Source organism: Anolis carolinensis, chromosome 1 (assembly GCF_035594765.1).
Source record: "Anolis carolinensis isolate JA03-04 chromosome 1, rAnoCar3.1.pri, whole genome shotgun sequence".
Classification (NCBI taxonomy): Eukaryota; Metazoa; Chordata; class Lepidosauria; order Squamata; family Dactyloidae; genus Anolis; species Anolis carolinensis.
In genome coordinates this window covers 182,893,635-182,921,537 of record NC_085841.1, presented here as the reverse complement: position 1 = coordinate 182,921,537, position 27,903 = coordinate 182,893,635, and the positions used below count along the sequence as shown (strand labels likewise).

General features: G+C 42.5%; 1 protein-coding gene across 12 annotated transcripts in view; it reads left to right on the top strand.

Annotated features, from left to right (window-relative positions):
- Positions 1 to 27,903, top strand: part of unc80 (unc-80 homolog, NALCN channel complex subunit) — a 195,712-nt gene that overhangs the window by 85,100 nt on the left and 82,709 nt on the right. For 9 of the 12 annotated variants that reach the window (XM_062961169.1, XM_062961161.1, XM_062961141.1 and 6 more), the window contains exons 25-29: positions 11,959 to 12,092; positions 15,515 to 15,680; positions 23,811 to 24,014; positions 25,563 to 25,663; positions 27,178 to 27,375. In XM_062961169.1, the coding sequence (XP_062817239.1) occupies positions 11,959 to 12,092; positions 15,515 to 15,680; positions 23,811 to 24,014; positions 25,563 to 25,663; positions 27,178 to 27,375 (803 nt within the window). The remainder of the gene's footprint in view (positions 1 to 11,958; positions 12,093 to 15,514; positions 15,681 to 23,810; positions 24,015 to 25,562; positions 25,664 to 27,177; positions 27,376 to 27,903) is intronic. The other 3 variants (XM_062961199.1, XM_062961191.1, XM_062961179.1) reach the window with 1 other exon arrangement.

Sequence of the window (27,903 nt, the reverse complement as noted above, 5' to 3'; positions counted from 1 at the left end):
TCCTCTCTATCTGCCTGTGTCTAGTTGTAATGCATTCTGTAGTGGTAATAAAAGGCAAAAAAGAACAGGATTCAGAAATAAAACAGATGTGTTGTATTTTACAACCCATTCTTGACATCCAGTGGAGATAGTCTCATGTCCTGCTATGTTAGGACCAGATGGGGACATACCCTCCTCACTTGCCTCCAAAGGCTACTTCCAATAACTTGAGTGGAGTCTTGTTGACTAGGATAATGTGAAGAGGTGTTGATATTCATGATTTGGAGTTGAATCTATGTGGGTTCTACAGATGAGGGACCAGAGATTGATGGTAGTAACTACAGAAAAGGAGTTTCAGTTCCAGACATATCACCAATTATAAGTATTTCAAATAGTAGAGCTGGGAGAGACTTACTTTTAAATATGAGACCTTGGAAGGATAGTGCCAGAGTAGACTAGGGATGAGAATTATGAGGTCCTCCTTTGGAATGCAATTCCCAACTTTACTTCACATTTTCCATTATGGGACTTGTAATTCCATCATGGGATGGGATTTGGAGGCTCCTATGATTCTGCCCATTCTAGCTGAAACTATGTCCTAACTAACTATAAAGCCCTCTTGTACATTCAGCTCTGCTTCCAGATATAGTTCTCCCCAGTGAGACTGAAATGACTGACTGTAAATCATGTTGATCTCTGTGGCTTTTTATTATTGGAGAAATATTTTGTTACACACTTTTCGTGTTCTTTCTTTTAAAAAAGTGGTTGTACTTCTCTGTTGAGACTACATGTCACACAGTTATTTAATTCAACAACAATAATAAATGATATCCAAAAACCATCATCTATAAAAGATCCCACTGTTTTAAAATTGGTTTTCTGACAATAATATTTTATACATGCTAATCCTTAGAAGCCAATGCTATAATAAACTTGATTTTTTTATAACAAATTGGTAGAAACCGTAATAACCAATTTATAACAAAAAGGATATTGTTTTTAAAAGATGCTAGGAATGAGATGAGCCTGTTATAATGTTTTATTGTAAGACATCTTCAGTATTTTCAAATCTGAGCAGAACCCAAGCAAAATTTAAATTAAGTCAGTCATTAAAACTAGTGGTCAAATGTTGGTGTGCTGACCTTTTTCAAAATATGAAACGTTGTATAACAAAGCAACTAAACTAGTATATTGATTACTAATTAGAAAAGGGAAGAAGAGCAGTTTCATGGTTTTAAAATCACCACATGGAATGTAATTTCATGCCAATATAGAGTGCAAGTTACACTAACACTCTGTAAAATACCCTCTCCCAACATCATCTATGAATGTTTGTCTGTTTGTTACAAAGCACTATATGTATCGCTGTCTTCCACTAATATATGGACTTGTTTCCCCCCCAATAAGCATGTAGTCTGCAAGAGTTTTGTTTAAGCTTGTTGTATTCATTTGGGAGCTACACAGTGCTGAGAGCAATTTAACTGAAGGTTAAATTGGATTAAAAGTTATGGGAAATTAAAATGTGACATCCCATCTCAGTGTTGCTAATTATGTCCTTTACAAGTGCTACACACTTTTGTGGCTTCATTCTGACAAAACAGTTTGTAGGAAACGGGCCTCTCTCTGTCAACATATGCAGTCTCTTTGTGTTCTGTTAGGCTTTTTGGAGTATTGCTGAAAAGAGACATTTCCCCCAATGTCTTTTAATATACAGTAGAGTCTCACTTATCCAAGCTAAACGGGCCAGCAGAAACTTGGATAAGCGAATATCTTGGATAATAAAGAGGGATTAAGGAAAAGCCTATTAAACATCAAATTAGGTTATGATTTTACAAATTAAGCACCAAAACATCATGTTATACAACAAATTTGACAGAAAAAGTAGTTCAATACGCAGTAATGTTATGTTGTAATTACTGTAGTTATGAATTTAGCACCAAAATATCACAATATATTGAAAACATTGACTATAAAAATGGCTTGGATAATCCAGAAGCTTGGATAAGCGAGGCTTGGACAAGTGAGACTCTACTGTATATGTTTAATTTCATGTGCATGAATTGCTCTTTGTAACAAAGTGAGGGCAGGAGGCATCTGGCTATGTGATGTCGTTGTTTTCTGAGTGTGGATAGGGTGGCTTACCCCAATGCTTATTTACTTTTCTATAGTCCCTGATTTTCCTGTTGGAATGGCAAATGTGGTATAAGTGCTCATATTTCATAGAAGGGGTGTGAACTAAGAAGTTAATGACACTGTGCAGTTGCAGATCTGAGGAAGAAAAGCGAGTTAAGATATAGTAATATTGATATCCCATGCATACGGTTTTTATGCTTTTATGTTTCCATCACCATGGAAGTAATTTCTTTTCAGCAACTTTAAGACTTCATACCTAAATGATTAGTGCTTAAACATTGACTCATTTTGCACTTTTTCCCGAGTTGGCATAATTTTCAGGAGCTGCACTTACTAATGTTTGAATTCTTTTTGAGCTTTGGTAGACAGCATAGTACTCTTCAAAATTACAAATTGCATCACATTTCCAAAGAGATACCAGAGATTCCTGGGTCACTCAGTCTCTTAAATAATTGTTTTGCTTTGTTGTTTTTCACCCTTTCTCTCTCACCGACACTATGTGGTGAGGAAGGAAGGTTAGGTCTCATTTCTACAGTAGCTCTTACATTCCAAGAAGTTCAGAATTTATTAAGAAAGCAATTCTTAAATATCTTGAGTGGCCAACATGTAATTAACACAGTTATGGTCAAACTAAGGTCCTGTTAGGGATTCCTCTTCTTCAGAAGAAGAAGGGGAGCAAGAAAGCGTTCATAAATCAGAAGGGCAGTTGGAATCTGAGGAGGAGATTTTGCAAGCACCCACATTTCAGGAAAGGCGAAAGGAAACAAAGCAGAGATGTTGTTCAGCTAGAATAGCTACCAGAAATGCAGCTGAGTAATTGGGAACTGCCTTAACAGCTGTGGGGGAACTCAGGGCTATAAATCAGAAGCAGGTACAGTCAGCTTTTGCTGGTAACAAACTGACTCTAATGCCTAAGCCTTCGCTCCCCTTGTGTCTGCTTCGAGTCTGCATCTGGGAAACTGCTCCTAAGGATTTATTGCTGTTTCTTTGTCTGAAGTAAGACTGCTACTTGGTTTGTGAATTTATCAGAGAATTAAGAACTGTGTTTGCCCTAAGACTACTTTGATTTCTTTTGCATTATACCACTGAGTGTGCTGTTCTTTATGTTTTGCTGAAGTAAAGCAGTTTTCATTTACTTACCATTGTTTTAAGGTTGTTCTTGAAAGACAAAACAGGACAGGTCCAGGAGCCAGATGTGGTCCCTGGGGGCCCTCCTCATTTACCTTTTTCTTTTGGCATGACACAGCAGCCTGCAGCAGCTGAGAGCCCTCTGGAGCCCTCTCAGCCACTGTGTACCTCACCCTCCTCTCAGCATAAGAACAGTGAGAGCAGTCCCATCATTATGCTGGAAGGACAGCTCAAGGAAGGCACCTCCTATCTCACCTTCCTCTTGGCATAATGTCAAGAGGACAGCCCAAGGATCAGGGGAGGATTGGGGCTGTCATTGCATGTCTCGCCTTCCTCCTGGCATAAAGATGGGTCAAGCAGCCCTGTCCTTATGCTGTGCTACAACCTGAGGATGACCCAGGCCCTGCCCTGCCCCCTCTTGGCCCCACCCTCTTCCAGGCCCTACCCCTTGTGGGCCCGCCCCACCCAGCATGCGAATGGCCCTACTCCTCCCTGGCCCAGTCAAAAGGCAAAAAGGTTTGCCCATGCCTGAATTAACATGAGAAAGAATATGGTTAGTGTTCAGCTCTTAGCTAAATAAGTTTGGTAACCTTTGCAGTTCAACATTTACCCTTCCTTTGCTGGCACAGTTTTGCTGAAAAAAGTTGGTAAATGAGAACTGATGTGTCTTTCTTCCTTCATGAACTGTCCCTCCTTGTTTGGTTGATGAGGTGTTCTAAAAAAAGGTTGAGGGCCAGGCCTTGCATCAGGCTTGCTGCATGTCTGAGTTGAATGGCTTCATACAGTTGTCTGTATAGCAGTGTTCTAGGGCAATGTTTCCTAACCTTTGATTCTCCAGGTGTTTTGGAGTTCAACTCCCAGATATTTTTACAGCTGGTCAAGCTAGCTTGAGCTTGCGGGAGATGAAGTCTCAACCACCACTGTAGGGGATTGGGATAAGAATACTCTGGCAGTTAAAGACTGATGTGAGATAATGCACACAAAACTCCAGCTGCCTCTTAGACAATATCAACAAAAGTCTCACACAGACCCTTTTGATAGGAGCAGGCTAAAAAGGTCTTCATGAAGGGTGAAGAACAATATAGGCAGATAGAAAGGAGAGTGGATAGCAATGTATAAAAAGCTAAGGAAAATCAGATTAAAAAAACAAAGGCTAGATAGAAGAAACATATAGAAAACTGTGAAGAAGAGAAGCTGATGAATAAGGCACCTGTGGAAAAGGTGAACTAGCTTTCCAAAGAAGCTAACAACTGTAAATGCTATGTACAAAAACCATAAGGGGCCAATATATGAAAGGGAGAGTTCAAGTTTATGAACTGATTGGAACTAACTGATTCAAGCCGCTCCTCATAGGGCTTATTCTCCAGACCCTTGATCATTTTAGTCACCCTCCTCTGAACACATCTCTGGATATTGAATGTGTATCTGAAGTCATTACATAGTGTTCAATGTGTCTTTCTTCATTTTTTTTAAATACAACAAATTGTTATTACAACCCCCCCCCCCCCCCCCACACACACACACACACCTTTTTTCATGAAGCGAAAATGATATTTTTACACATGGGAGAAAGCTGTGAAAATGGGGATTTTGAATGAGTAATTATCTAGGTAAGTGTATTTTTTGTGTGATGGGTAGACCCATCTGCAGCTCACCTGCAGCTTGTCCTCTGTGTTATGGACGTGTCTTTTAGGGAATTTATTTATTGGAGGGAGGGGCAGTCACAGTCAGAGAAAGACAATGAGTAAAGCCATAAATGTTTTACACTTTCCCATTATTGTTTCCTTGTTTAAAATAAAATTTTAAAAATTCAGAACTGCACAGCTTTGTAGTTAACAAAAATATGTTTTAATGTCTCTCTATTGGGAAAAAGATCACAAACTTGCATGGTTGTACAAGATCTGCCCCCCCAAAAGAGGAAAGTAGTGTCACGCTCAAGGCAGCGGAGCACCAAGAACCGTACACGGAGGCCAATAACTATCTAATATCTTTATTAAGGAAATATGTAAGATTGATAAAAACAAGTAGAGAGTATAGTTCAGAAACAGACCTATCAAATGAGGTCAAATATAGTCCAGAAATATTTTGTCCAATAAATGATATTAGAGTCCAAAGATAAAATCCAATAAACCGAAACACTAGTGTGGGGAATTGTCCAGGGTCTTTCAAGGTCCAAGGCAAAACCACAAGGAGGCTGGAAACAAAGCTTGAATCTAGGAACAAGGTCCGTGACTAGGAACGAAGCAAGGCAATTCTTGAATACTTGAATAGGCAAGGCAAGGAAACTGGATTTGCGAACTTAGCGATGTCCCCACTAGGCTGGAACACGAATTCACTCCTGAAGCTGCTCTGTTGTCTCTGCACGGAATCAACCATGCCAGGCACCTTTAACTGGGTCTCGTTTCCCGCCAAACAGGTGTCCAGCGTTCTCTTTCCCTAGAGAACAGGAAACGAAACCCAACTTTCCAGATGTGAGACTCCCTGGATTTTCCCAGGGGAAACATGGCTAATCAGTGTCTTGTTTGGCTGCAATTCTCAAACTCTCAAATTCTCTTAATGGGCTCTTGGGCAAGAACATCAACATCAGGCATCTGGAAGGATTCCGGCTGTTGTTGATCCGGAGAAAATCCCATGTTTTCATCCTCATCAGCCACAGTGACACTAGGAGTGGGACTACAAGACCCATGAGGCATCACACTATCCCCCCTCTCAAGCCCCTCCTCATTCAGGCCCGTCCCCCGAGATCCACAGGGTCGCGGCTTGGATGGGTAAGTCCGGTGAAAGCGCCGAACTAAGTCAGGGGCATGGACTGTGGAAGCGTCTTCCCATGAACGTTCTTCCGGTCCATAACCCACCCAATCAATCATATACTGGAGGCGGCGGCGATGAAGGCGAGAATCCAAAATGTCTTGGACTTCAAATTCCTCTTCCCCGTCCACCAAAGCAGGGGTGGGGGGTGGCCGGTTCACATCTGGGCGCGCACCATCCGCCGGAAGGAGGAGGGAACGGTGGAACACCGGATGAATGCGCATGGCACGCGGAAGTTGAAGTTTGAAAGTCACGGGGTTAAGTTGCGCCACCACTGGGTAGGGACCAATGAAACGGGCATCTAACTTCCGGCAAGGACGTTGGGAGGGCAAAAAGCGAGTGGACAACCAAACCCGATCTCCTACCTTGATCTCGGGGCCGGGCTGGCGATGGCTGTCAGCGTGACGTTTGTAGTCCTCCTTGGCTTGATCAAGTTGCTGGTGTAAGAGTTCTTGCACTGCCGTGAGTTCCTGTAGCCAATTCTCCGCTGCAGGAACTTCTGAGGTCTCCACAACGGGAGGAAAGAAACGGGGATGAAATACCCGTAGTTTGCAAAGAACGGGGCTTCTTTGGTTGAATTCTGGACACCATTGTTGAATGCAAACTCTGAAAGCGGTAGCAGGGATGCCCAATTGTCCTGTTGGTAGTTGACATAACAGCAGAGATATTGTTCCAGAGTGGCATTGGTGCGCTCAGTCTGCCCATCCGTTTGAGGGTGGTGAGCTGAGGATAGACGAGAGTCAATGCCCAATAGTTTTTGAAGGGCCTTCCAAAAACGGGAGGTAAATTGAGATCCCCGGTCTGTGACCAAACTCTTGGGCAGGCCATGTAATCGGAATACATGCTGAAGGAATAGGTCTGCGGTCTCTTTGGCTGTAGGAAGTCCCTCGCAAGGAATGAAATGGGCCATCTTGGTGAAAAGGTCCACCACCACTAGGATCGTGGTGAATCCAAGGGACAGTGGTAGGTCCGTGATAAAATCTGCTGAAATTATCTCCCACGGCCGAGAGGGGGTGGGAAGGGGATGCAAGAGTCCTGTTGGCTTTTCCCTCCGTGTCTTGGAGCGCTGGCATATAGGGCAGGAGTTGACATAGTTTTCTACATCCTTGCGAATCCTGGGCCACCAGAAATCCCGTAAAATTAAGTGCATGGTTTTAAACAGTCCAAAATGCCCGGCAGGTTTGCTGTTGTGGCACAAGTTGAGAGCTTTTTCTCTTCCGGCCCCTGGAGGAATATAAACATGGTTCCTGTAGCATAATAAACCATTCTTAAGTGAAAATGGGAAGCGTAGTCCTCGTCGAATCTGTTCTTGGGCCCAGGCGTCTGTCTGTTGACTGGTCCTGATCTCCTGGGTAAAAAGAGAGTCCGTGGATGTGGGTTTTGAGTTAGGCGAAACTGGCTCGACTGAAGTGGATTTGGTATTTCCCACCGTGAGAGTGGCAAAGTTCTCGGGTTGCAGCAATTGGGTTTCTGGGATGTCTTTACGCCCTGCTGCATATTCTGGCTTCCGTGATAGGGCATCGGCTTGCTTGGTCTGGGCAGGAGTCACATAATGGATCTGGAAGTCAAAACATTCAAAGAACAAAGCCCAGTGTTGCTGCCTTTGGTTTAGCTTCCGCGCAGTCCTTAAGTGCTCCAAATTCCGATGGTCAGTATGAACTTCGATAGGGAATTTGGCTCCTTCTAACCAATGCCTCCAATTCTCGAAGGCTGCCTTGATGGCTAGGAGCTCCTTTTCCCAGATGGTGTAGTTCCTCTCCGGAGCTGTTAGCTGGCGTGAGTAGTAAGCACAAGGGTGGAGATGTTCTCCCACTGGTTGCATCAGCACGGCCTCCACTGCCACATCAGAGGCGTCCGCCTGGACAACAAAAGGGGTGTTTGGGTCAGGGTGTTGAAGAATTGGCTGGGTCGTGAATAGCCGCTTTAACTGCTGGAACCCTTTCTCAGCTTGTTCTGTCCAGCGGAACGGTTGTTTCCCTCGGATGCAGCTGGTAATTGGATCAGTCCAACAGGCGAAATCTGGAATGAACTTGCGGTAGTAGTTTGCGAATCCTAAGAAGCGCTGTACTTCCTTTTTGTTAGTTGGCGCCCGCCATTCTAATACGGCTGAAACCTTTGCCGGGTCCATGGATAGCCCCAGTGGCGAGACGCGGTATCCCAGGAAGTCTACTTCTTTCAAATCAAAGGCACATTTTTCTAACTTGGCATATAGCCCATGGTCCTGCAAACGTTGTAACACAATTCTGACGTGCTGGTCATGCTCTGTTTGTGACTTTGAGTACACCAAAAAATCGTCTAAATATATAACCAATAAACGGTCCAGATAGTCTTGGAAGATATCGTTGACAAAATGCTGGAATGTTGCGGGCGCATTGGATAAACCGAAATTCATAACTAAGGTTTCGTATAATCCGAATTTGGTCTGGAAAGCGGTTTTCCATTCATCTCCTTCTCTCACACGAATCAGATTATAAGCCCCACGAAGATCCAGTTTGGTGTAAACTTTGGCTCCCCGAAGTTGGTCCAATAAGTCCGAGATTAGTGGCAATGGGTAGCGGTTCCACTTCGTGATATTATTCAGAGCCCGATAATCCACACAAAGGCGTAGGTCCCCCGACTTCTTTTTCACAAACAGCACCGGGGAAGAGGCTGGGGATTGAGAGGGTCGAATGAACCCCTTGCGGAGGTTCGTCTCTAAAAACTCCCTGAGAGCTTCTTGCTCTGGTTCAGTCAGGGAGTAAAGGTGCCCTCGCGGAATTGGGGCCCCCTCAATCAAATCAATGGTGCAGTCATAAGGTCTATGCGGGGGTAGTTTCTCGGCTTCTTTCTCATTGAAAACATCCCAGAAGTCTGAATACTTCTTAGGCAGGGTAATGATGGGCTCTGTGTCCGTGGCATGGCAGACCTTGGCTACTAGGCAGTGGTTTTGGCAATATTTTGAAGCAAACTGAAGTTCCCTACTGGACCAGGAGATGCTTGGGTCATGGAGTGTCAGCCAAGAGATTCCCAAAATCACGGGGAAATGAGGAACCTCAGTAACGAAGAAAGAGATTTCCTCCATGTGTTCTCTTATCCACATCCGAGTGGGCTCAGTCCATTGGCTCACTGGTCCTGTCTTCAAAGGTTGACCATCGATGGCTTGCACCACCCGGGCATTCTTAAAGTCATGGTATTGTAATCCCAATGAGTTAGCATAGTCTCTATCAATGAAGTTGTTGGTTGCCCCGGAATCTATCATGGCATGGATCATGACGGGCCCCTTTTTAGCTGACCACAGTGTGACCACCAAAAGAAATAAAAACCCCGTTTGCGGCTCTTGAGTGGGACTTTTGACCGGGTTGGCGAGCCCTTCTACACCCGGTCGCTGTCTTCCCCTGCCGGCCTCATTTCAGCCGCCTCAGTATTCTCCGCGTTTACGGAGGACGCCGCCGCCAAACGGGTGGGGGGCTTCTTCTTCGCTGGGCACTCTCTGGCGAAGTGGCCCCCATTTCCACAGTACCAACACAGGTTCAAACGCTGTCGGCGGGCCTTCTCTGCAACATCCAGTCTGGGGCGCACGTTGCCCAGCTGCATCGGCTCGTCCTCACTTCCCAGGGGAGTAGAGGCTGGCTGTGGTGGTCTCCAGACTGGGCGAGACTGGATATTGGCTGTGGAAGGGGGTTTTTCTCCGGCTCTTCCCCCCTGACCCCGAAGCCACTGTTTCTTGTTGGAGAGTAGAACTTCTGCCCGTAAACAATGGGCGATGAGTCTCTCAAGAGTATCCGGGGGTTCCACCTTGGAGATTTCTTCCTGCATCTCATGGTTAAGACCCTCACGAAACTGTCCTCTGAGGGCTATGTCATTCCAGCCGGTGTTTTGAGCCAACACCCGGAACTCGGCTATGTACCGTGATAGCGGTCTGTCCCCTTGGAGAAGGTGCCGGAGCTTGTGGCCAGCTGCCTCTTGATCATCCTCAATTCCCCAGGTATTCCGAAGGTGGGCCAAGAATTGTTGCACGGTATTTAGGTATGGGGAACCCGCATCGTATAGCGCCGTTGCCCATGTGGCCGCAGGTCCATCTAGGAGACTGTAAATCCACGCCACCTTGACATCTTCTTGAGGAAACTCCGTGTGGCGGGCTTCTAGATACGCCATGCACTGGTGGCGGAATACATGAACTTTGGAGGCTTCTCCGGAGAACTTGGTTGGCAACGCCAAAGCAGGGAGACGGGCTCCTCAATCCTTCAAGCCCCGAATCTCCCCCTCTTGTTCCCGGAGCTTATCCCGGATTCGGTTAAATTCGTCCTGGGAGATGGTGTAGCTGGCCGGTGGTGTCCCGGCTGGTGTGCTCGCTCCGGCTCCTGGTGTAACAGACATATTGGCCTTAGGTTGCTTGGTGCTTTGGGTGGCGGAGACAAACTGTCACGCTCAAGGCAGCGGAGCACCAAGAACCGTACACGGAGGCCAATAACTAACTAATATCTTTATTAAGGAAATATATAAGATTGATAAAAACAAGTAGAGAGTATAGTTCAGAAACAGACTTATCAAATGAGGTCAAATATAGTCCAGAAATATTTTGTCCAATAAATGATATTAGAGTCCAAAGATAAAATCCAATAAACCGAAACACACACTATTGCCAAGCAATAGTATGGGGAATTGTCCAGGGTCTTTCAAGGTCCAAGGTAAAACCACAAGGAGGCTGGAAACAAAGCTTGAATCTAGGAACAAGGTCCGTGACTAGGAACGAAGCAAGGCAATTCTTGAATACTTGAATAGGCAAGGCAAGGAAACTGGATTTGCGGACTTAGCGAAGTCCCCACTAGGCTGGAACACGAATTCACTCCTGAAGCTGCTCTGTTGTCTCCGCATGGAATCAACCGTGCCAGGCACCTTTAACTGGGTCTCGTTTCCCGCCAAACAGGTGTCCAGCGTTCTCTTTCCCTAGAGAACAGGAAACGAAACCCAACTTTCAAGATGTGAGACTCCCTGGATTTTCCCAGGGGAAACATGGCTAATCAGTGTCTTGTTTGGCTGCAATTCTCAAACTCCTGCGAACCCGCTCTTTCACTCCCCTGTCTGCAGCAAAAGACTGTCTCCTAGCGAAAGGAGGTGAGAGCTGTTTAAGGACTGTTTTAATGGGCTCTTGGGCAAGAACATCAACATCAGGAATCTGGAAGGATTCCGGCTGTTGTTGATCCGGAGAAAACCCCATGTTTTCATCCTCATCAGCCACAGTGACACTAGGAGCGGGACTACAAGACCCATGAGGCATCACAAGTAGTGACATAGGGAAACATGGCATGGATTGAAAGGAGTAATCTCTTGACTGTGTGATACGTCTAATACACATTATTTTATTAGATACAGAAAGGAGAGAAGCATGTGAGATGGGGTGGGTAGGTATCCAGTCCTCATCTAGGATTTTTAAACAACAGGTTTCCTACTTAAAAATCATTTTTTGATGTGTGTATGATAAAGTCCTAAGCATCTTTTTCCTCTGCCATTCCCTTACTCCAGCTCTCAGTGATCAGAAGTTGCTTTTCATAGGGTGTGGTGGGAGACAACTCTGAGAGAAAAACACAGTAGTTTGTCATTTGTACACTGAAATTGCAGCGGTAAGATGAACACGTTCTAAAGGTATTTGAAGTGCTATATCTGTATTAATATGTGGCACTTCATAGAAGAATTATATATTGAGACCATCTCAGTTGTGCTGTTATTGAACTGCCATATGAAATAGAATATATAGATGTATGTGCAAATTACAGGGTTGAGAAATGCAGAATAAGAACATAAAAGGGCCATTGTGTTTCATATGCAGTTCATATTGTGTGCCATGTGTGGTGATTCATTCGTTCTTTGATCTAAATTTTTCTGTTACTACTCCTTCTGTTAACAATACACCTATACATTATCCCTATTTAGGTACGGTCAACCCCACCAAATGTTGTTGTCCTTTTGCCTTGAAGATGGCAGCATGTCAGCTGCTCTTGGAGATCACCACATTCCTTCGGGAGACCTTTCCCTACATGCCCAGGCCACGTACAGAACCACTTGTGGTGAGTGAATAATAGGAATTTAATTTGACAAAAATTGGGATGGAGAATTGTTGGAAGACATAGTATAAATAATATCATAACTATGATTAGATGGAGCAAGACAATGATAACCAGTTAATATACTGATGTCTTCAAGATAGGAAATCAAGGGAGGGACTTGGGTTTTTATAACTAAAAAAGATCTACAGATTTGTCTTGGTGAATACTATATATATATATATCGGCAGATGAGTTACTCATACGTGTTGAGCAAATCAATGAATTGCTATTTTCTGAAAATCCTCAAAATTATTAGCAACACCTAACAACTTTTAGCAGCCCCTCTCATCTACATTTCCAGTTGAATAAATCTGTTTTAGCAAAACCAGCACAGAATGTTGTAACATCTTAAAGATTCACAAATTTTGTCATATATTTCTTGGATGAAAGCATACTATATCAGTTGTGTGGGATGTGTTCTCAACTGACAGAATATTGTAAACAGACCTGCTTTGGTGCATGAAGGGTATAATCTGTCAGATAACAGAAAGCTACTGTGCAAAACATGTAGGCATTATGATTGATGTTTCCATTTTTTGTATGGCAAGGATCGTAAAACTTTTTAAGCTTCATAGGGAAGAATGAATCCCAATTGTCTGGGGCTCCAAATTAGAAAGCCAGTACTTGAAAATGAACCAAAATAGGTTAATACTAATGGGATGTAAGCTGGAAAGGAATCTTGTGGCTGTGGTGGATATTTTCATGATAGAGTTGATCCCATTGTTAATCAATTGTGAAAAAAAGCAAATTCCTCAATCTAACAATATCATAATATCTTATTTCATGATAAGTTATCATGCTGTAACACTTGAAATACACCATACAGTTCTTGGAAGAAGATATCAAAAAGGATAATACAGTAGAGTTCCAGTTATCTGACCTAAACGGGCGAGCCGAATGTCGGATAACCGAAACTGTTGGATAATAGGGAGAACCTATTATCCCTCTTGGCAAACCAGGTGCTTGCTGGGAGGTAAAAGTCTCTTCCCTTGAAGAGTCCCACTGCTGCCTAGAAAAATAGTAGGTTTTTCTAGGCAGCAACACGCAGGGAGCCTCTCCAACCTAGGTACTTGGCCGGGAAGAAGGAGGCTTTTCCTTCCTGGTCAAGCACTTGGCTTGAAGAGCCCCACTGCTACCTAGAAAAGCAGCTGTTTTTCTAGGCAGTAACGTGTAGGGAGCCTCTCCAACAAAGGTGCTTGGCTGGGAGGGAGGAAGCTTTTCCCTCCCAGCCAAGCATCTGGCTTGAAGAGCCCCACTCCTGTCTAGAAAGCGCAGGGAGCCTCTCCAACCCAGGTGCTTGGCTGGGAGGAAGGAAACTTTTCCCTCCCAGCAAGCACCCGACTTGAAGAGCAACCCACAATGGGCCTCTCCAAGCGTCGGATAATACGGTGTCAGATAATACGGTGTTGTTGGATAAGCAGAAGTTGGATAACCAGAATTCTACTGTATGAGGAAAGTACAGAAAATAATGTCAAAATTATTGGTAGTTGTAGAAATTGTTCTACAATGCTTGGAGCTACTACCTTTCCCAAAAAGGCAAATAATGGGATTTTTATGACAGATATAGAATACATTCCAGGTTGATGTGTTCTGTCCTGGTATCTTGGCAGCGTTGGTCCCGAGAGGAGATCTCCATAGAGCTGATATGACCCAGAAGAGGGCCAACAATGAAATTTGCCATGATTACTGAATGGTTCGGGTTTTTACATCCTATATCCTGAAATCACATATCACAGACCCAAGATGTTCATCAGGGATGGCATCCATTTATCCATAATTTGCAATGAGGCATTTCTTGATGATTTACCTTTGCGAATGAGGGATAATTAGGGATATTTCACTTGATTAGTGGGAGGGGCTAAGCAGACATTTCACTCCTACCTGTGGCTGATATAGGGAGGTATTTGATTCGGTGAGCAGCCCATGGCCCAATTTTGGTGAAGGATGCAATTTTGGAAGTCCCTTAAAGTATCTGGCGATCTGGGGATTGGGAAAAATTGACCATCCTTGAGGCTTTGTCCTATATAAGGGGGTTATGTGGCTTACACTCTCTGGTCCATCTTCTAGTTTGCGGTTGGTCAATGAGTAGCATTAATATCACAAGGATTCACCTCAAAGATTATGGTATTTTCACTCGATCTAGGTTAGATCTACTACCCCAGCCACTCCTATATCAGCTTTCTTGCCCCTGGTTGGTTTGGTCAGAATGAAGAAACAAATTTAAATAGGTAATAATAAAAATTGCCCTTATTTCATCCATCATAATATCTTCTATTCTTTAGAGTTCAGCAGCATGTAGGTCAGAGGGAAATCATTTTGCTGGCTTCCCCCAGATGAGTATGACTCAACTCGGTGATGTCACTTCTATGGGGATGGAAGAAGTGGAACCTCTCACTAGCCTTTATAAGACAGTGCTTACCCTTCCATCACTCACTTTGGACTTGTCCACCCACTACTGCCTTGTACAGTGTAAGCATGTATATGAGGAGCCAGGTTAGATTTTTCCTCCTCCTATTGGTTTCCATTCCAATGCTTAGGCTAACCACATCCAGGGCAAGCCAGAAAAATAATCTCCCCTGCACCCTACACACTTTTCCAGGGAGGGAAAAATCCATCCCTTCTCATAATATTTAATATCCAGCCAGCCAACAACAATGACTGGTGGAAAGTGTTAGACAAAGGGAATTATGTCCTTATAAAGCACCAAGTTAAATCACAGAATTTGCTATCACAGGATGCAGTGATAGCTACTAATTTAGCTTTAGTGGTTGGTTGCTAGGTATGCAAATATATACTAAGTCTGTTATCAGAAGCATTCTATCCTTGAATATCAGTCGCTGCGATAAAACAGCAAAAGAGGACTGTTGTACATGCTCTGCTTCTGAGCTTTCCATAGGTATCCGGTCTCACCCAGCAAAGCTTTCAGGGTTTTGTTTGTTTGTTTGTTTGTTTTTTTAAAACTGAAATGTCTCTCTGATACTCCAATTTCCAAAGCTAAAACAAGAAGCGCTGGAACTGAACAGGCTTGGATTCATATATGTTTTCTAGTATGAAATCCATTGACAGATATTGGCTATAGCCATGATTTTTCTGATCTCATGTTTAGAAGAGGTTCTCAATAGGCCACATAATAAAATGTTTAGAAGATATTAGTAACTATGAAAAGTAATTAAAACAGTGTCGGATCAAAGGGCCTATAGGATAATAAAATCAGTTACATCTTAGCCTAACTTTTCAGGGTTGATAGGGAAAGGTGTTATATAATCGCAAGGAATAAAAATACCAATCCCATTTTCCCCTGAATTGTTAGCGCTTCCTATATTAGAAGAAAAGGCGAGTGTCTTTGTGTGTCACATTCTTCTGTGCTTCTTGTAATGTTACAGGATTTGGAAAGCTGCAGATTACGCTTGGACCCTGAGATGGACCGGCACAGGTATGAGAGGAAGATCAGTTTTGCTGGGGTTCTGGATGAAAATGAAGATTCAAAAGATTCCTTGCACAGCAGCAGTCATACCCTGAAATCTGACACAGGTTGTGAAGAGAAGAAAGGTTTGTTGCCTACTATGGCTTCCAGCTTTTCCAAGATCTATAGTTGATACATTGAAAAGGTGTATTAAGAAGCCAGAGCTGAATGCTCGTTCATCTTTTTCCATAGTTGTATTTTTGTTAGTATTGTCCTAAGCTCACTTGTTTGGAGGTTCCCATTTTAGAGAAAGGATGGGAATCATGTGATCCTCCAGATGGTGTTGGACTGTAGCTCCCATGTACTTTAACCAATATATCCATATATTGTGTGTGTGTGTACACACAGACACACACACTATATATACGTGTGTGTGTATGTGTGTGTGTGTATATGAATGCTGGGACTGCAATTCAACATTTAGAGGATCATATGATTCCCACTACATTTTCAAGAAACTTATTTCTCAGGAAGTGGGCTTAGGCTTAGTCCCATAAATCCAAAATAACAATTGTTATCTGTGAACATAGCCAGAATATGCCATCTGACTTAACATAAAATCCTTCCCAATTAACACTGACACTCTCTGAAAGGACATGTATTTCCATTTGCATCAAAGGAGGTCATCCAGTTGAAGATCCTGAAATCTAATCTGGTTTTAGCAACAGATAATATAATGTATGTTCACAAGATTGCAGCCAAATTTAATAAGGAAACATTGCATTCATGCTTTACTGTACTGTAACATCACTTGTGAAAGCGAAAAGAGGTCTTGTTTTATATTTTCAAGTATCAAATCCAGAATATTGTCAAATTTAACAGAATGTATGAGTTTGCTCCCTGAACCCATGAAATGACTACATGCTTCAAGCACATCGGCTGTGTGGCTTTCAATAGTTGACACCCTTTCCATCCCCTCAAATATCATGTGCCAAGGGCTTAAGTCACTGTGGTTGTTAAAAGCAGCAGAGTGTTTGTCATTGTGATGTCATCTCATGCAGAAAAAGGCCTAAACCAAACCAACTACAGCCGCCTAGATACTCATACTGTCTTATGGTTCAAGTGTTGCAATACAAACCAAACCAAATAGAATTTAAAATTATAGATAGTATATCATGGCTTGAGATATTGGAATATTACATAGAATGTTGTTGTTTTTTATTTTTGCACTCTCACGAAGTAGAAATTATATAACACTAATTTCAAAGGAAAATAAGATTGCAATTTATGCTACTATGATGAAATACTAATTCAGTCATATAGTTTGTGTAATTTAGTTGATCCCCTGAGCCCTGCTGCTATTTGAAAAATTACTCTTCCTATAGTTAGAATTTGTCTGAATATCTGCATTTCCATCTTTGTTATGATATTTCCTTTCTCTGCACTTTGAAATGAGATGTCTTATGTACCTAATAGCCAACTGACTTATCTTCATCCTGACTAGGATGAAGAAATCAGGACTTCTCTTAGAAACACCTCCAAAAGATCAGGACTTCACTAAGGGATATAAAACGCAAACTAAACCTTTATCTTTAGCATATGCATACACAATGCCTGATACATGGGAAGAAATGCAACCTAGAAAATGCGGTCTAGCCAACAGATTAACTGAAAAACTTCAGTGGAGACATTCATACGTATGCCAGCTCTTAATACTACTCAGGCAAGACAAGACTCATGCAGCTGAAAAGCTTCTATTTATTGCATCTTTCGCTCATTTTTCCACACTTCTCCTTTAAAAATAATCCTCCTTGTTTTCCTATTTCTTTGCTTCTCCATTTTCCACCCACATTTCTCAGCCAAAAGACTGAATTAATTGCCAAATTCTCATGTTAAAATGGTAGAAACAAGAGGTTCATAGAGCCCCTGCAAACTTCTTGCTGTATCTGTAACTAGGCTGGTGAGACTTTGTTCACTTATTGGCTCAAATGTTGTACAATAATACCCAGCCACCACAATACATTTATGTGGAAGCAGGAGCTCATGAAACCTGTTTCCAAAGACGAGTCTGCACTAGCCACATGCACTGTCGCTAACCCAACACATATTTAATTCAGTAGAAACCAGCCAGGCTGAAACTACATTGACCCAACTGGACCTTCATCTTACCGTTCATGTTTCTGTCACCATTCCTATAACAGCATGTGAGCTACTGGCCATTGTGGGCACCCAATGCTGATATCAGCAGAGTTACCCATTCAATCAGGAAGAAGGGTGAAATAGATCTTCCCTTCTTCCTGGTGGTTGCATGGGCACCTTAGCTGATCTCAGCAAAAGTCACCTTCAGTGGCCAGAAGTTCACATAGAGCAGTGAAAGCAGATATGGGCACCCACTTTCCCTTTGCTGATATGCATAGGGAAAAAGGGATGGCAGCAGTGTCCCATGTGCAAAGTAGACCAGTCTTAATAAGACCCGATTGTGCTGTCTACATTGACCTGGAGCTGCAGAGTTTCTGCAGGGTTTCAGACAAACTCAAGAACATCCTCCAACATTTGCAAATATGGGGCTAAACCGGATTAACCTGATTTTAAAAAGGTAAAGGTTTTCCTTGACGTTAAGTCCAGTCATGTCTGACCCTGGGGGTTGGTGCTCATCTCCATTTCTAAGCCGAAGAGCCTGCGTTGTCCGTAGACACCTCCAAGGTCATGTGGCTGGCATGACTGCATGGAGCGCCGTTACCTTCCCGCCGGAGCGGTACCTATTGATCTACTCACATTGGTATGTTTTTGAACTGCTAGGTTGGCAGGAGCTGGGGCTAACAGCGGGCGCTCATTCCGCTCCTGGGATTTGAACCTGGGACCTTTCTGTCTGCAAGTTCAGCAGCTCAGTGCTTTAACACACTGCACCACCACCAGGGGTCCTAACCTGGTTTACTCCCATGATAATTACCAAAAGTGTAGAAATATCACCATAAGAGTTGATTATTATATATTCCATGCTGAGTGTTCCCATATGCAGCTACACAGAGAAGTAATATTCCAACTAAGAAACCACTTCTTCCTAGTTACGATCTATAGGGAACCCAAAGGCCCATTTCTTACCTTTTGGAACTGTATCATTCCGTCACCATAAAAATAGTGCTTGACAAATGTGTGCATCCTGGACCAGATATTATTTCCTCTGCACAACTGTACCCAGGGGAATGTGCCTCTAGTTTCACTGTCCCTGGGCAAAACCTCAATACAATAGAGTTTGCAAGGATAGCTTATTGAAAGTGACATGAAAACCCTTCAGTTAATGATAGATTTGTCTCACTCACCTTTCATTTGTTTTCAGTGGCAACTCAATCTGTTAATGTTGATTGATTACAAGTAGCTTGTCTTGAAAGACTGGTTCACAGATTTCTGATTTTGGTGAAATCGACTCTGCTCAACAGAGTGCCATGCTTATGTTTCACCATTGTGTTCGATTTTAAAATAAGCTGGTAATATCCTAGTATAGCTGCAAATTCCTAATTAAAGCAAGAAAAAGTACCCCAGGTGCCTCTGGGAGTATATTATTTGCATATATTAAATATTCTCCAAAGCCTGCAGAATGCCCGTTTCTTCAAACTCTTAATTAGCACATTTCAGTGCAGCTATGTTAGCTTCACAGTGGTGTGGTGTTTCAGTATTGTTTACATTATTTTACATACTTGAAATTATACTTGAAAAGTCCCTTCCATGTCTGCAAGCTATGGAAGATGACGTGTGGATGAGCACGCAGTACACTCAGGGAGCTCTCCTGAAGATGCTTAAAAAAAAAAAAAGACCTGTCAGGGAGTTGTTAAAAAATTCTAATCTGTTTTTAAGGATCTCAGCAAAGATTGAACTTGTGAATTGGTTCTTAGATATTATAGGAGCCATACAGCTGTAATGATAGTGATTTCAAAAGCAAATTGTTATCTACTAGAAAAGTACAGAATGAAGTATTGCTCTCCTGGCGGTAGTCACAAGTTCTCCAGAGATGACTCCTCCATTCCTTCTGTATCACAGTCTACATGTCAAAGCTGCAATAAAACACTATAGCTCCCCTCCCCTCATTTTTTTAACAATTTTCCCCTTCCTCCTTCTCCTCCTCGGATGTCCTTTTCCTCTACTTGGGGAAGGAAAGAATAAGGCAAGGTATAAACCGTCTGTAACCTATCGTTCCTGGCAATGCTGTTGCTGTTGTTTCCCCAGCCTAGACTTAGTTTCTTGTTTTTTTTTTGTTTTTTTTGTGGGTAAACAGTTTATTAATGAAACGTTACATAACAAAACAGCAAATTATCGCAAATATAGTCAGATAACAATCATTTTGAAATGTACATGCATATCTACATTAGTCAACCAGCCTGCCAATTCTAACACAGTACATATTATTATCTGTTACTCAAAACATATAGAACTGCTCTTTCCACATGTCATCCACCACTCTCAATCCAGGTTTCTACTCATTTTTTTTTTTTTAGAAATTAAATATAAGAGTTTACCCTAACATTCAAACAAAACAAAAACATACAACGTATTACACACAACAAACCCTGCACGCACCCAAAACCCCTATCCCACATAAAATAAAACCCCTTCCCCACACCCGTGCACCCTTCACCATGACTTCCAACCCTGAAGCACTATGAAGCCTTTAAGCCAATTTATCTATCCTTGTTAATAGTAACCCTAAATTCCTAATGGAACTCCTCTATGTTACTGACTCCTTATTCAGATATGCTATGGCCAGCTTCCATGTTTCTAAAAAGTCCTCATTACTTTTGTTCTTCCTATTGTTGGTAAGTTTGGCCATTAGCATATATTCCCGCATTCTTGTTGAGTGGGGAGGAACAGCTATGTAAGTAGTGTTGAGTCTAGGGAGACCGGAATAATGGTGGGGGTGGTGGCTGCCCTGTTAGCAGTAGGACTCTAACCAATCTCACCATGCCTTGCTCCATAGGAGAAGGAAGAGGAGAAGGGAGCAGTCACCTCTGTCATGACAATTCTAGCTGTAGATAAGGAACAACCTGATGTTCCTGTCCTCCACATCCTGGCTGATTGTGTTCTCTCCACCTGTGAAGGTGCTGTCCTTTCTGAGTGGCCACTTTGTTTCCACTGCTTCCTCCATTTAACCCAGCTGAGCCTTTGCTACCCATGTTGAACATCAGGCCCTTAGGAGGAGAGGCCTGAGCTAGTGGTACTTTGCTCAGTAACTATGTTTCTTGTGTCTTTAAAAAAATAAAGCTTGCAACTGAGTAGGGATAATTTGGGAAACTCAAAACCAGTGAAAAGCAAGAGGCAAGAAATAAGCATAAGTAAGCAGATCATGCACACACACTCTTACCGCCTGCATGCAGAGCAAATTGCTTCCCCTTGGTACACCAATGAATATAGAACCTACTCTATTTGCCAGTATACTTCTAGACTGCTTTTGGCCAGAGGTTTCCCTGACTATATACTATATGTACTGTAGTATAAAACTATACATAGTGTATAATGTATTCTTATTGTTGTGTGCCTTCAAGTTATTTCTGACATATGGTGACCCTAAAGTGACGTATGGTGACACTAGGGTTTTCTAAGAGTAAGAGTGTATGACATGCCCAGGGTCATCCAGTGCTTTTTATGTCCAAGCAGAAATATGAACCTGATGTCCAAAGTCATAATCCAACATTCAAACCACTACACCGTGTTGGCTCTCATATAATGTATACAGTGCTGTATACAATGCATATTGATTTGTGTCACTCTTACCTTAGTATGATGCCATTGACTGTTGAAATATTTATTTATTATTTATTTGCAACATTTATATACCGCCCTTCTCACCCCGAAGGGGACTCAGGGCGGTTTACAAGTATATATACATACAATATATTATATTATACAACTATATTGCAATATTACTAGTAATATTGCATGTAATACAAATATACAATCATAATAGTGAATTATAATACTTACATACATACATACATACATACATACATACATACATACATTTGTTACTACTAGCTTCTGGATTCTGAAATAAGATAATAGAATCATAGAGTTGGAAGAGACTGCATGGGCCATCTAGTCCAACCCACTGTAATGTAGGAAAAGCACAAAGAACCCTTGACCGATGGCCATTCAGCATCTGCTTAAAAGCTTCCCCCACACTCTGAGGCAGAAAGTTCCACTGTTGAAGAGCTCTCGCACTAAATAAGTTCTTCCTAATGTTTAGGTGGAATCTCCTTTCCTGCAATTTGAACCCATTGCTCCAAGTCCTAGTTTCCAGGGCAGCAGAAAACAAGCCTGCTCCCTTTTCCTTGTGATATCCTTTCAAATATTTAAACATGGCTCTCATGCCTCCTCTCAACCTTCTCTTTGGCAGGCTAAACATACCCATCTCTTTAAGATGTTCCTCATAAGGATTCATGATCTCTAGATCTTTGATCATTTTAGTTGCCCTCCTCTGGACACATTCTAGCTTGTCAATATCGCTTTTAAATTGTGGTGCCCAGAATTGGACACAGTGTTATTCCAGGTAAAGAAGACTGACCAAAGCAGAATAGAGGGACACCATGACTTCCCTCAATCTAGACCAGTGGTTCTCAACCTGTGGGTCCCCAGGTGTTTTGGCCTACAACTCCCAGAAATCCCAGCTGGTTTACCAGCTATTAGGATTTTTGGGAGTTGAAGGCCAAAACATCTGGGAACCCATAGGTTGAGAACCACTGATCTAGACACTATACTCCTTCTGATGCAGCCCAAAATCCCATTGGCTTTTTAAGCTGCATCATTGCACTGTTGGCTCATGTTCAGCTTGTTGTCCACAAAGACTCCAAGATCTTTTTCACATGGACTGTTGTCAAGCTAGGCGTCACCCATTCTGTATCTTTGCATTTTATTTTTTTCTGCCTAAGTGTAGTATCTTAGGAAGGAAATAGATTTAGTTGTTCAATAGAATACAGAATTTGGATCTCTTCAGGAATCAGTAGCTCTGCTTCAGAATTTTGAAGAACTACTTGTTTCTTCACCGATGTCATGGAAGGGAGGCTCACCCGTTACAATGCAGTGCAATTTTTCTAGAAAAAAATATTCTATCATGTTGATATTATGATACCTGTCTTTTCCTAGCATAACATAGTCACATATTTATATTTATTAGCCAGGGTTTATTGGAAAATTAAGGTCTGTTAATGGTGTACATGGGAAAATTTGAAGGATCTTTTTCAAGCACAAATCTCACTGGTTTAAGATCTCTCGCTTCATAATGCTGCACTTTTCTCTGCCCCTTCGAAAAGTGACAGCTGTCATTTACCTACATTGCATCTGTGCAGTGTGTTCACTTTTAAGTAGATGTATAACTGAGTGTTGCAACATTTGGACTTGCATAATGCCATATACTGCCGTAGAGCTGTGTGGAGAACAACATGCCAGTGATTGGTGCTTCAAACCATTCCATATTTTCGTGCTCATAAAATACCAAAAACCAACCACAGCACACCCAGCATCCAAAGATGTCTTTAATGCCTGAGAGCCGCTCACCTGTATGAAGATGTGGGACAACATATTATTGCTTTCTCTGTACAGTTCTGGTGAAGTTTAATGTACAAAGACAACGATTTATGCAAAGGTAATTTCCAAACTGGATGAACAAAGTAGAGGCCGAGCATAAGCAAGCAGGCTGCCTACTTGCAATCATGACTCCCCATGATTGAACACTTTGACCTCTATAACACAATTTGTACAATGTGGGGCTAGCAGGACAATAGGTTTGCCCCCGAGGCCTTGTCTAAATATGCAGCTCAGCCACTGGTAGTCAACAGCCCATGTAGATGCAATAGCCAATCTTTTAACTGGCAAACACAAAAAGAAAACAGTTCTCCTTTGTCATCTTGCTTCTGAGTGAATCTGGAACACTTTGGACCAAATTATAGCTTTCATGGTTTAGCCATGAGGTTTGCAACAGTGCCATTTACATAGTGTTTTTGCAATACTAATGGCTGAATTCAGAGGTAATTTAAAAAATACAAGCAAGAAATGTGTTACAACCTTCTTGAAGGCCTCCCTGACTGGATGATCGATAGAGCTGCATTGGCATTGGCTTTGGAGAAGTCTCTTGCCTGTCTTTCTTGAGAGAAAGGAAAGACCCTGCAATGCAGGAAGGGGAATGTGGGTGGGCTAGGTATATTATATACATATATAAGATAAATAATTATAAGATTTTTAAATGAAGGGAATTAAGGGGGAAAAAGTCCTCTTTTATTCTTTTAATACAGTTCCCAGCAGGAAGATCAGGATAGGAGGCTCCCGCTTGCTCCAGATTAAAGGAACCCGCAGTTTCCGGGTGAAGAAAGGGGGTTCCCTGTCCAGCATTCGCCGGGCCGGCAGCCTAAAGAGCACCAAGTTATCCCGTCAGGATTCAGAGTCTGAGAATGAGGAGCTGCAGCTGTCCCACAGCAGGGACACTGTCACTGACATAGGTAACATAGATGAGCTGGGCTAAAAAGGGCGCGGGATGATGAGGCAGCATCTTGAATCTGGAAGCAACCCCAGCAGACCTAGGAAAGGAGGAAAAGGGCTGGTAGGCCAGCAGACCTCCTGTGGTCTGAGCTGAAAGAGGAAATTCACACTTTTTTGCATGATCTAATACCTGGCAAGAACAGAATTGGAACCTGGCCCTTGCTTTTACTAGATAGTCAGTTGTGTTCCACTCAAAGGATGCTCAGTTCTTAAAATCCTAGTGTCTGGTGCATGAACACTGTATATAGGCATTTTTTTTACTACCAACCGAATGCATGTCATGCTTAGGAAGGTATATATACAAATATCATATATCTATGGCATATATAATATATATGGTAGAATAGATATATAGATATATATACATATCTCATATTGATATTATATACTGTGTATTTACAATTTCATATACAGTATGTATATATTTTGCTTTATATGAGATATAAGTATATGTGTGCTTGTGAATCTCCAAAATATTAGCCCCTATAGAGTCCTTGTGTAGAAAAGGTCAGGCACAGTTCAATCCTTAACTTTGAACCTCTTTCACCCTGTGGTCTCAGTGGCATTGTCCATGCTCTTTCTCTGCTTTAGGGACATTTGCATTTTGCCAGGTGCATCTTCACTTAAAAGAACAGCTGAGGAAGAACTAATTGGAATGCACTTCAAACGTTTTCACCACAATCCTATACATGTCTACTGAGAAGTAAGTCCCATTGAGTTCATAAGGGCTTACTTCCAGCTAAGTGTGCATACTCTAAAGCATAGGATTGCAGTCTGGATGTGATCATTTCCCACAAACAAATTCTGTGCAAAAGGTCTGTCACCTTGGAAGGCCCATTGGCAATAAATGCATGCAGGAAACTCCGGGGTCAGAGTGAGCACTCCCCTGCCTTTGTTCACAATGGTTTGGCAGGATTTTTCCCCCTTTCATCCCGAGACATTTTGGAATCTGCTAATGGGACTGGACAGGGCTGTAGTCTGCTTGTGGCAGCTGTAGCTGTAGCCAATGTGCTCCTGTCTCAAGGCTAAATGCTTGATCCTTTTCTTTCCTTTTTTAAACTGCAGAGCCCAGTCAATGCAGATCACTGAAACCAACCATTTGCAGCATCTTGATGATGCAAGAATTTTCCTTCCACTTACTTACCCTCTCCTCTTCCCTGAATGGGGGCAATGTTTATCCCTGACACTTGTCCTACTAATGTTTATGAACTATGCTTGTAATTACCAGTCCAGCAGATCATCAGGGGCATGGAGGAAGGGAGGATGGGCATAGGAGTGAGCAGAATCACCTAATGTTTCTTTAGCATAGTCAAACTACCTTGAGTTTTGACCCTTGGGGTTGATGCACTGTTGTTGAACGATTTTGTGCATCCCCTAAGACAGGTGGGGGTAACATTCATCTGTGCAAATAAACTGGGCTGGTTTACAAGCATATGCCTTAGGTTTAAAGTGGGCAGCATGCCTCAGAAGACAACTACTTTTGGGTGTATCTTTTTTTTCTTTTGAAGAAGGGAGTCCTTGGAGCGCAAGCGAACCCAGCATAGAACCTGAAGTGCTGAGCAGCACTGGTACCGAAGAGAATTATCATCGCAATATGTCGTGGCTACATGTAAGTAGAGCTCATTAGTGAGGTCCTGGAATTGCATACAAAATCACAATTTGCCTGCAATGCTTGTACTTTGTCTGGGTTCAGTGCTCTCTGGATAAGGTGAACTACAACTCTCAGATCCAAGGTCAATCACCCCCAAACCAGGCCAGTATGCACAGTTGGCCATAATGCATCTGTGTACCAAGTTTGGTCCAGAACTGACGTCGGCTGGGTTCAGTGCTTTCTGGATAAGGGTGAACTACAACTCCCAAAATCAGGGCCAATTCCCACAAACCCCTGCAGTATGTTCAGTTGGTCATGGGGCTTTTCTGTGCCAAGTTTGGTTCCGGTCCATTGTCAGTGGGGGTCATAGTTTCTCTGGATGCAGGTGAATTATAACTCCCATAAATCAAGGTCAGTTTCCCCAAAACATCTCCAGTATGTTCTGCTGGTCATGGGAACTCTGTGTGCCAAATTTGGTCCAGGTCCGTCATTTGTGGGGGTCACAGTGGTCTGTGAATTGGATGAAGGTACTTCAAATCCCATCAGCCATGGTCCATCCTCCCCCAAACCATACCAGGATGTAAAATGGGTGATGAGGGAGTCTGTGTGCCAAGTTTGGTCCAGGTCCTTCATTCATGGGGATCACAGAGGTCTCTGGAAGTGAGTGAAGGTACTGCAAATCCCATCAAGTTTGGTCCAGATCCATTGTTGGTTGGTTCACAGTGCTCTCTGGATGTAGGTAAACTAAAACTTCTATAAATCATTTCCCCTCACACCTGGTCATGGGGGTTCTGTGTGCCAAATTTGGTCCAGGTCCATTGTCAGTGGGGGTCACAGTGCTGTGTCTTGATGCAGGGTGAACTACAACTTCCATCATGTTGAGTCAGTCCCCCAAACCTCTCTAGTATGTTCAGTTGCTGATCAATTCTGCTCTGATTGCTGTGCACCATAGAAAAGAGTGGGAAAGGGTTAAGGGAGAGGCAGCGGGTGGGGTCATTCAAATTCCACACCAATGGAGAGAGGAAGGAACACTAGATGTGGCACTCACTATAACCTGCAATGTCATTGGAGGGATGGCCATTGGTGTCTCCTGCGTAGTGTGAGCTATAGTTGTTTGTAGAGGCAGGTGCTTGTCTGTGTAAGGCAGTGGTACTCAACCTGTGGGTCCCCATGTGTTTTAGCCTACAGCTCTCAGATACCCCAGCCAGCTGCTAGCATTTCTGGGAGTTGAAGGCCAAGACATCTGGGGACCCACACATTGAGAACCACTGGTGTAAGGGGACATGCCACCATATACATATATACATACATACGTATTTTCACTTTTATTATGTGTATGATTGTAAAAAAGGATAGATGCTTTTGTTTTTTAGATATCTGTAAAATGTAGCTCTGCTACCTACTCTTAGTGTAGTGATTTGATCTGAATTTGTCTGTTTTTGTATATACATATTGAATGTTTCTTTGCAGTTTTCTCAACACAAACCTAGCTCTGCAGCTTCTAAAAATTCTGGTATGCTTTATGTTTCCAGGTGATGATTCTTCTCTGCAACCAGCAGAGTTTTATCTGTAACCACATTGATTACTGCCACCCTCACTGTTACCTCCATCACAGCCGTTCTTGTGCTCGTCTCGTTCGGGCCATCAAACTCCTGTATGGAGACACTGTGGATTCACTCAGAGAAAACAATATACCTAATGGTGTATCTAGGGGTAAAAAGCAGAAAGAGGTAAGAAAGTTACTGTGTAATTCTCAGTGTTTTTTTTTTTACAATATGATAAAATAAGTTAGTGGTAAATATAGATTCTCAGTGTTTTTGATTGATCCCTAGCTCCTCCATACAATTCTTTTGCCTTGCCTCCACCCTAAACATATCTTATGAAAACCCCTCCACTGTTTTTTGGCTAGTCCACTTTATAGTTTCTAATTTCTAATTTTCCTTCTTTCTCCATATCTCCAGTCAATACTTTAAAAAACACTTTAGTTCTCTATCTCCCCTTCCATTCAATTCACCTTTTCACTCCTGTTTCTAGATAACATCCCAATTGTATAGACAGGCCAGAGAAATATTTAACTATGAATTTTGGGGTGGGGCGGATGGGGGTGCTTTAGTGTATTCTGATTCTCAGCAGTTCCTGGTCACATTCTGAGAGTTCAAGCAAAGCTGTATAATTCACAATTAATTTTTCACAGTATTAGTCACACAATTGAATCTCTTCTTTTTTCTACCGAGTAAGCCGACCTTTAAAAATAGATC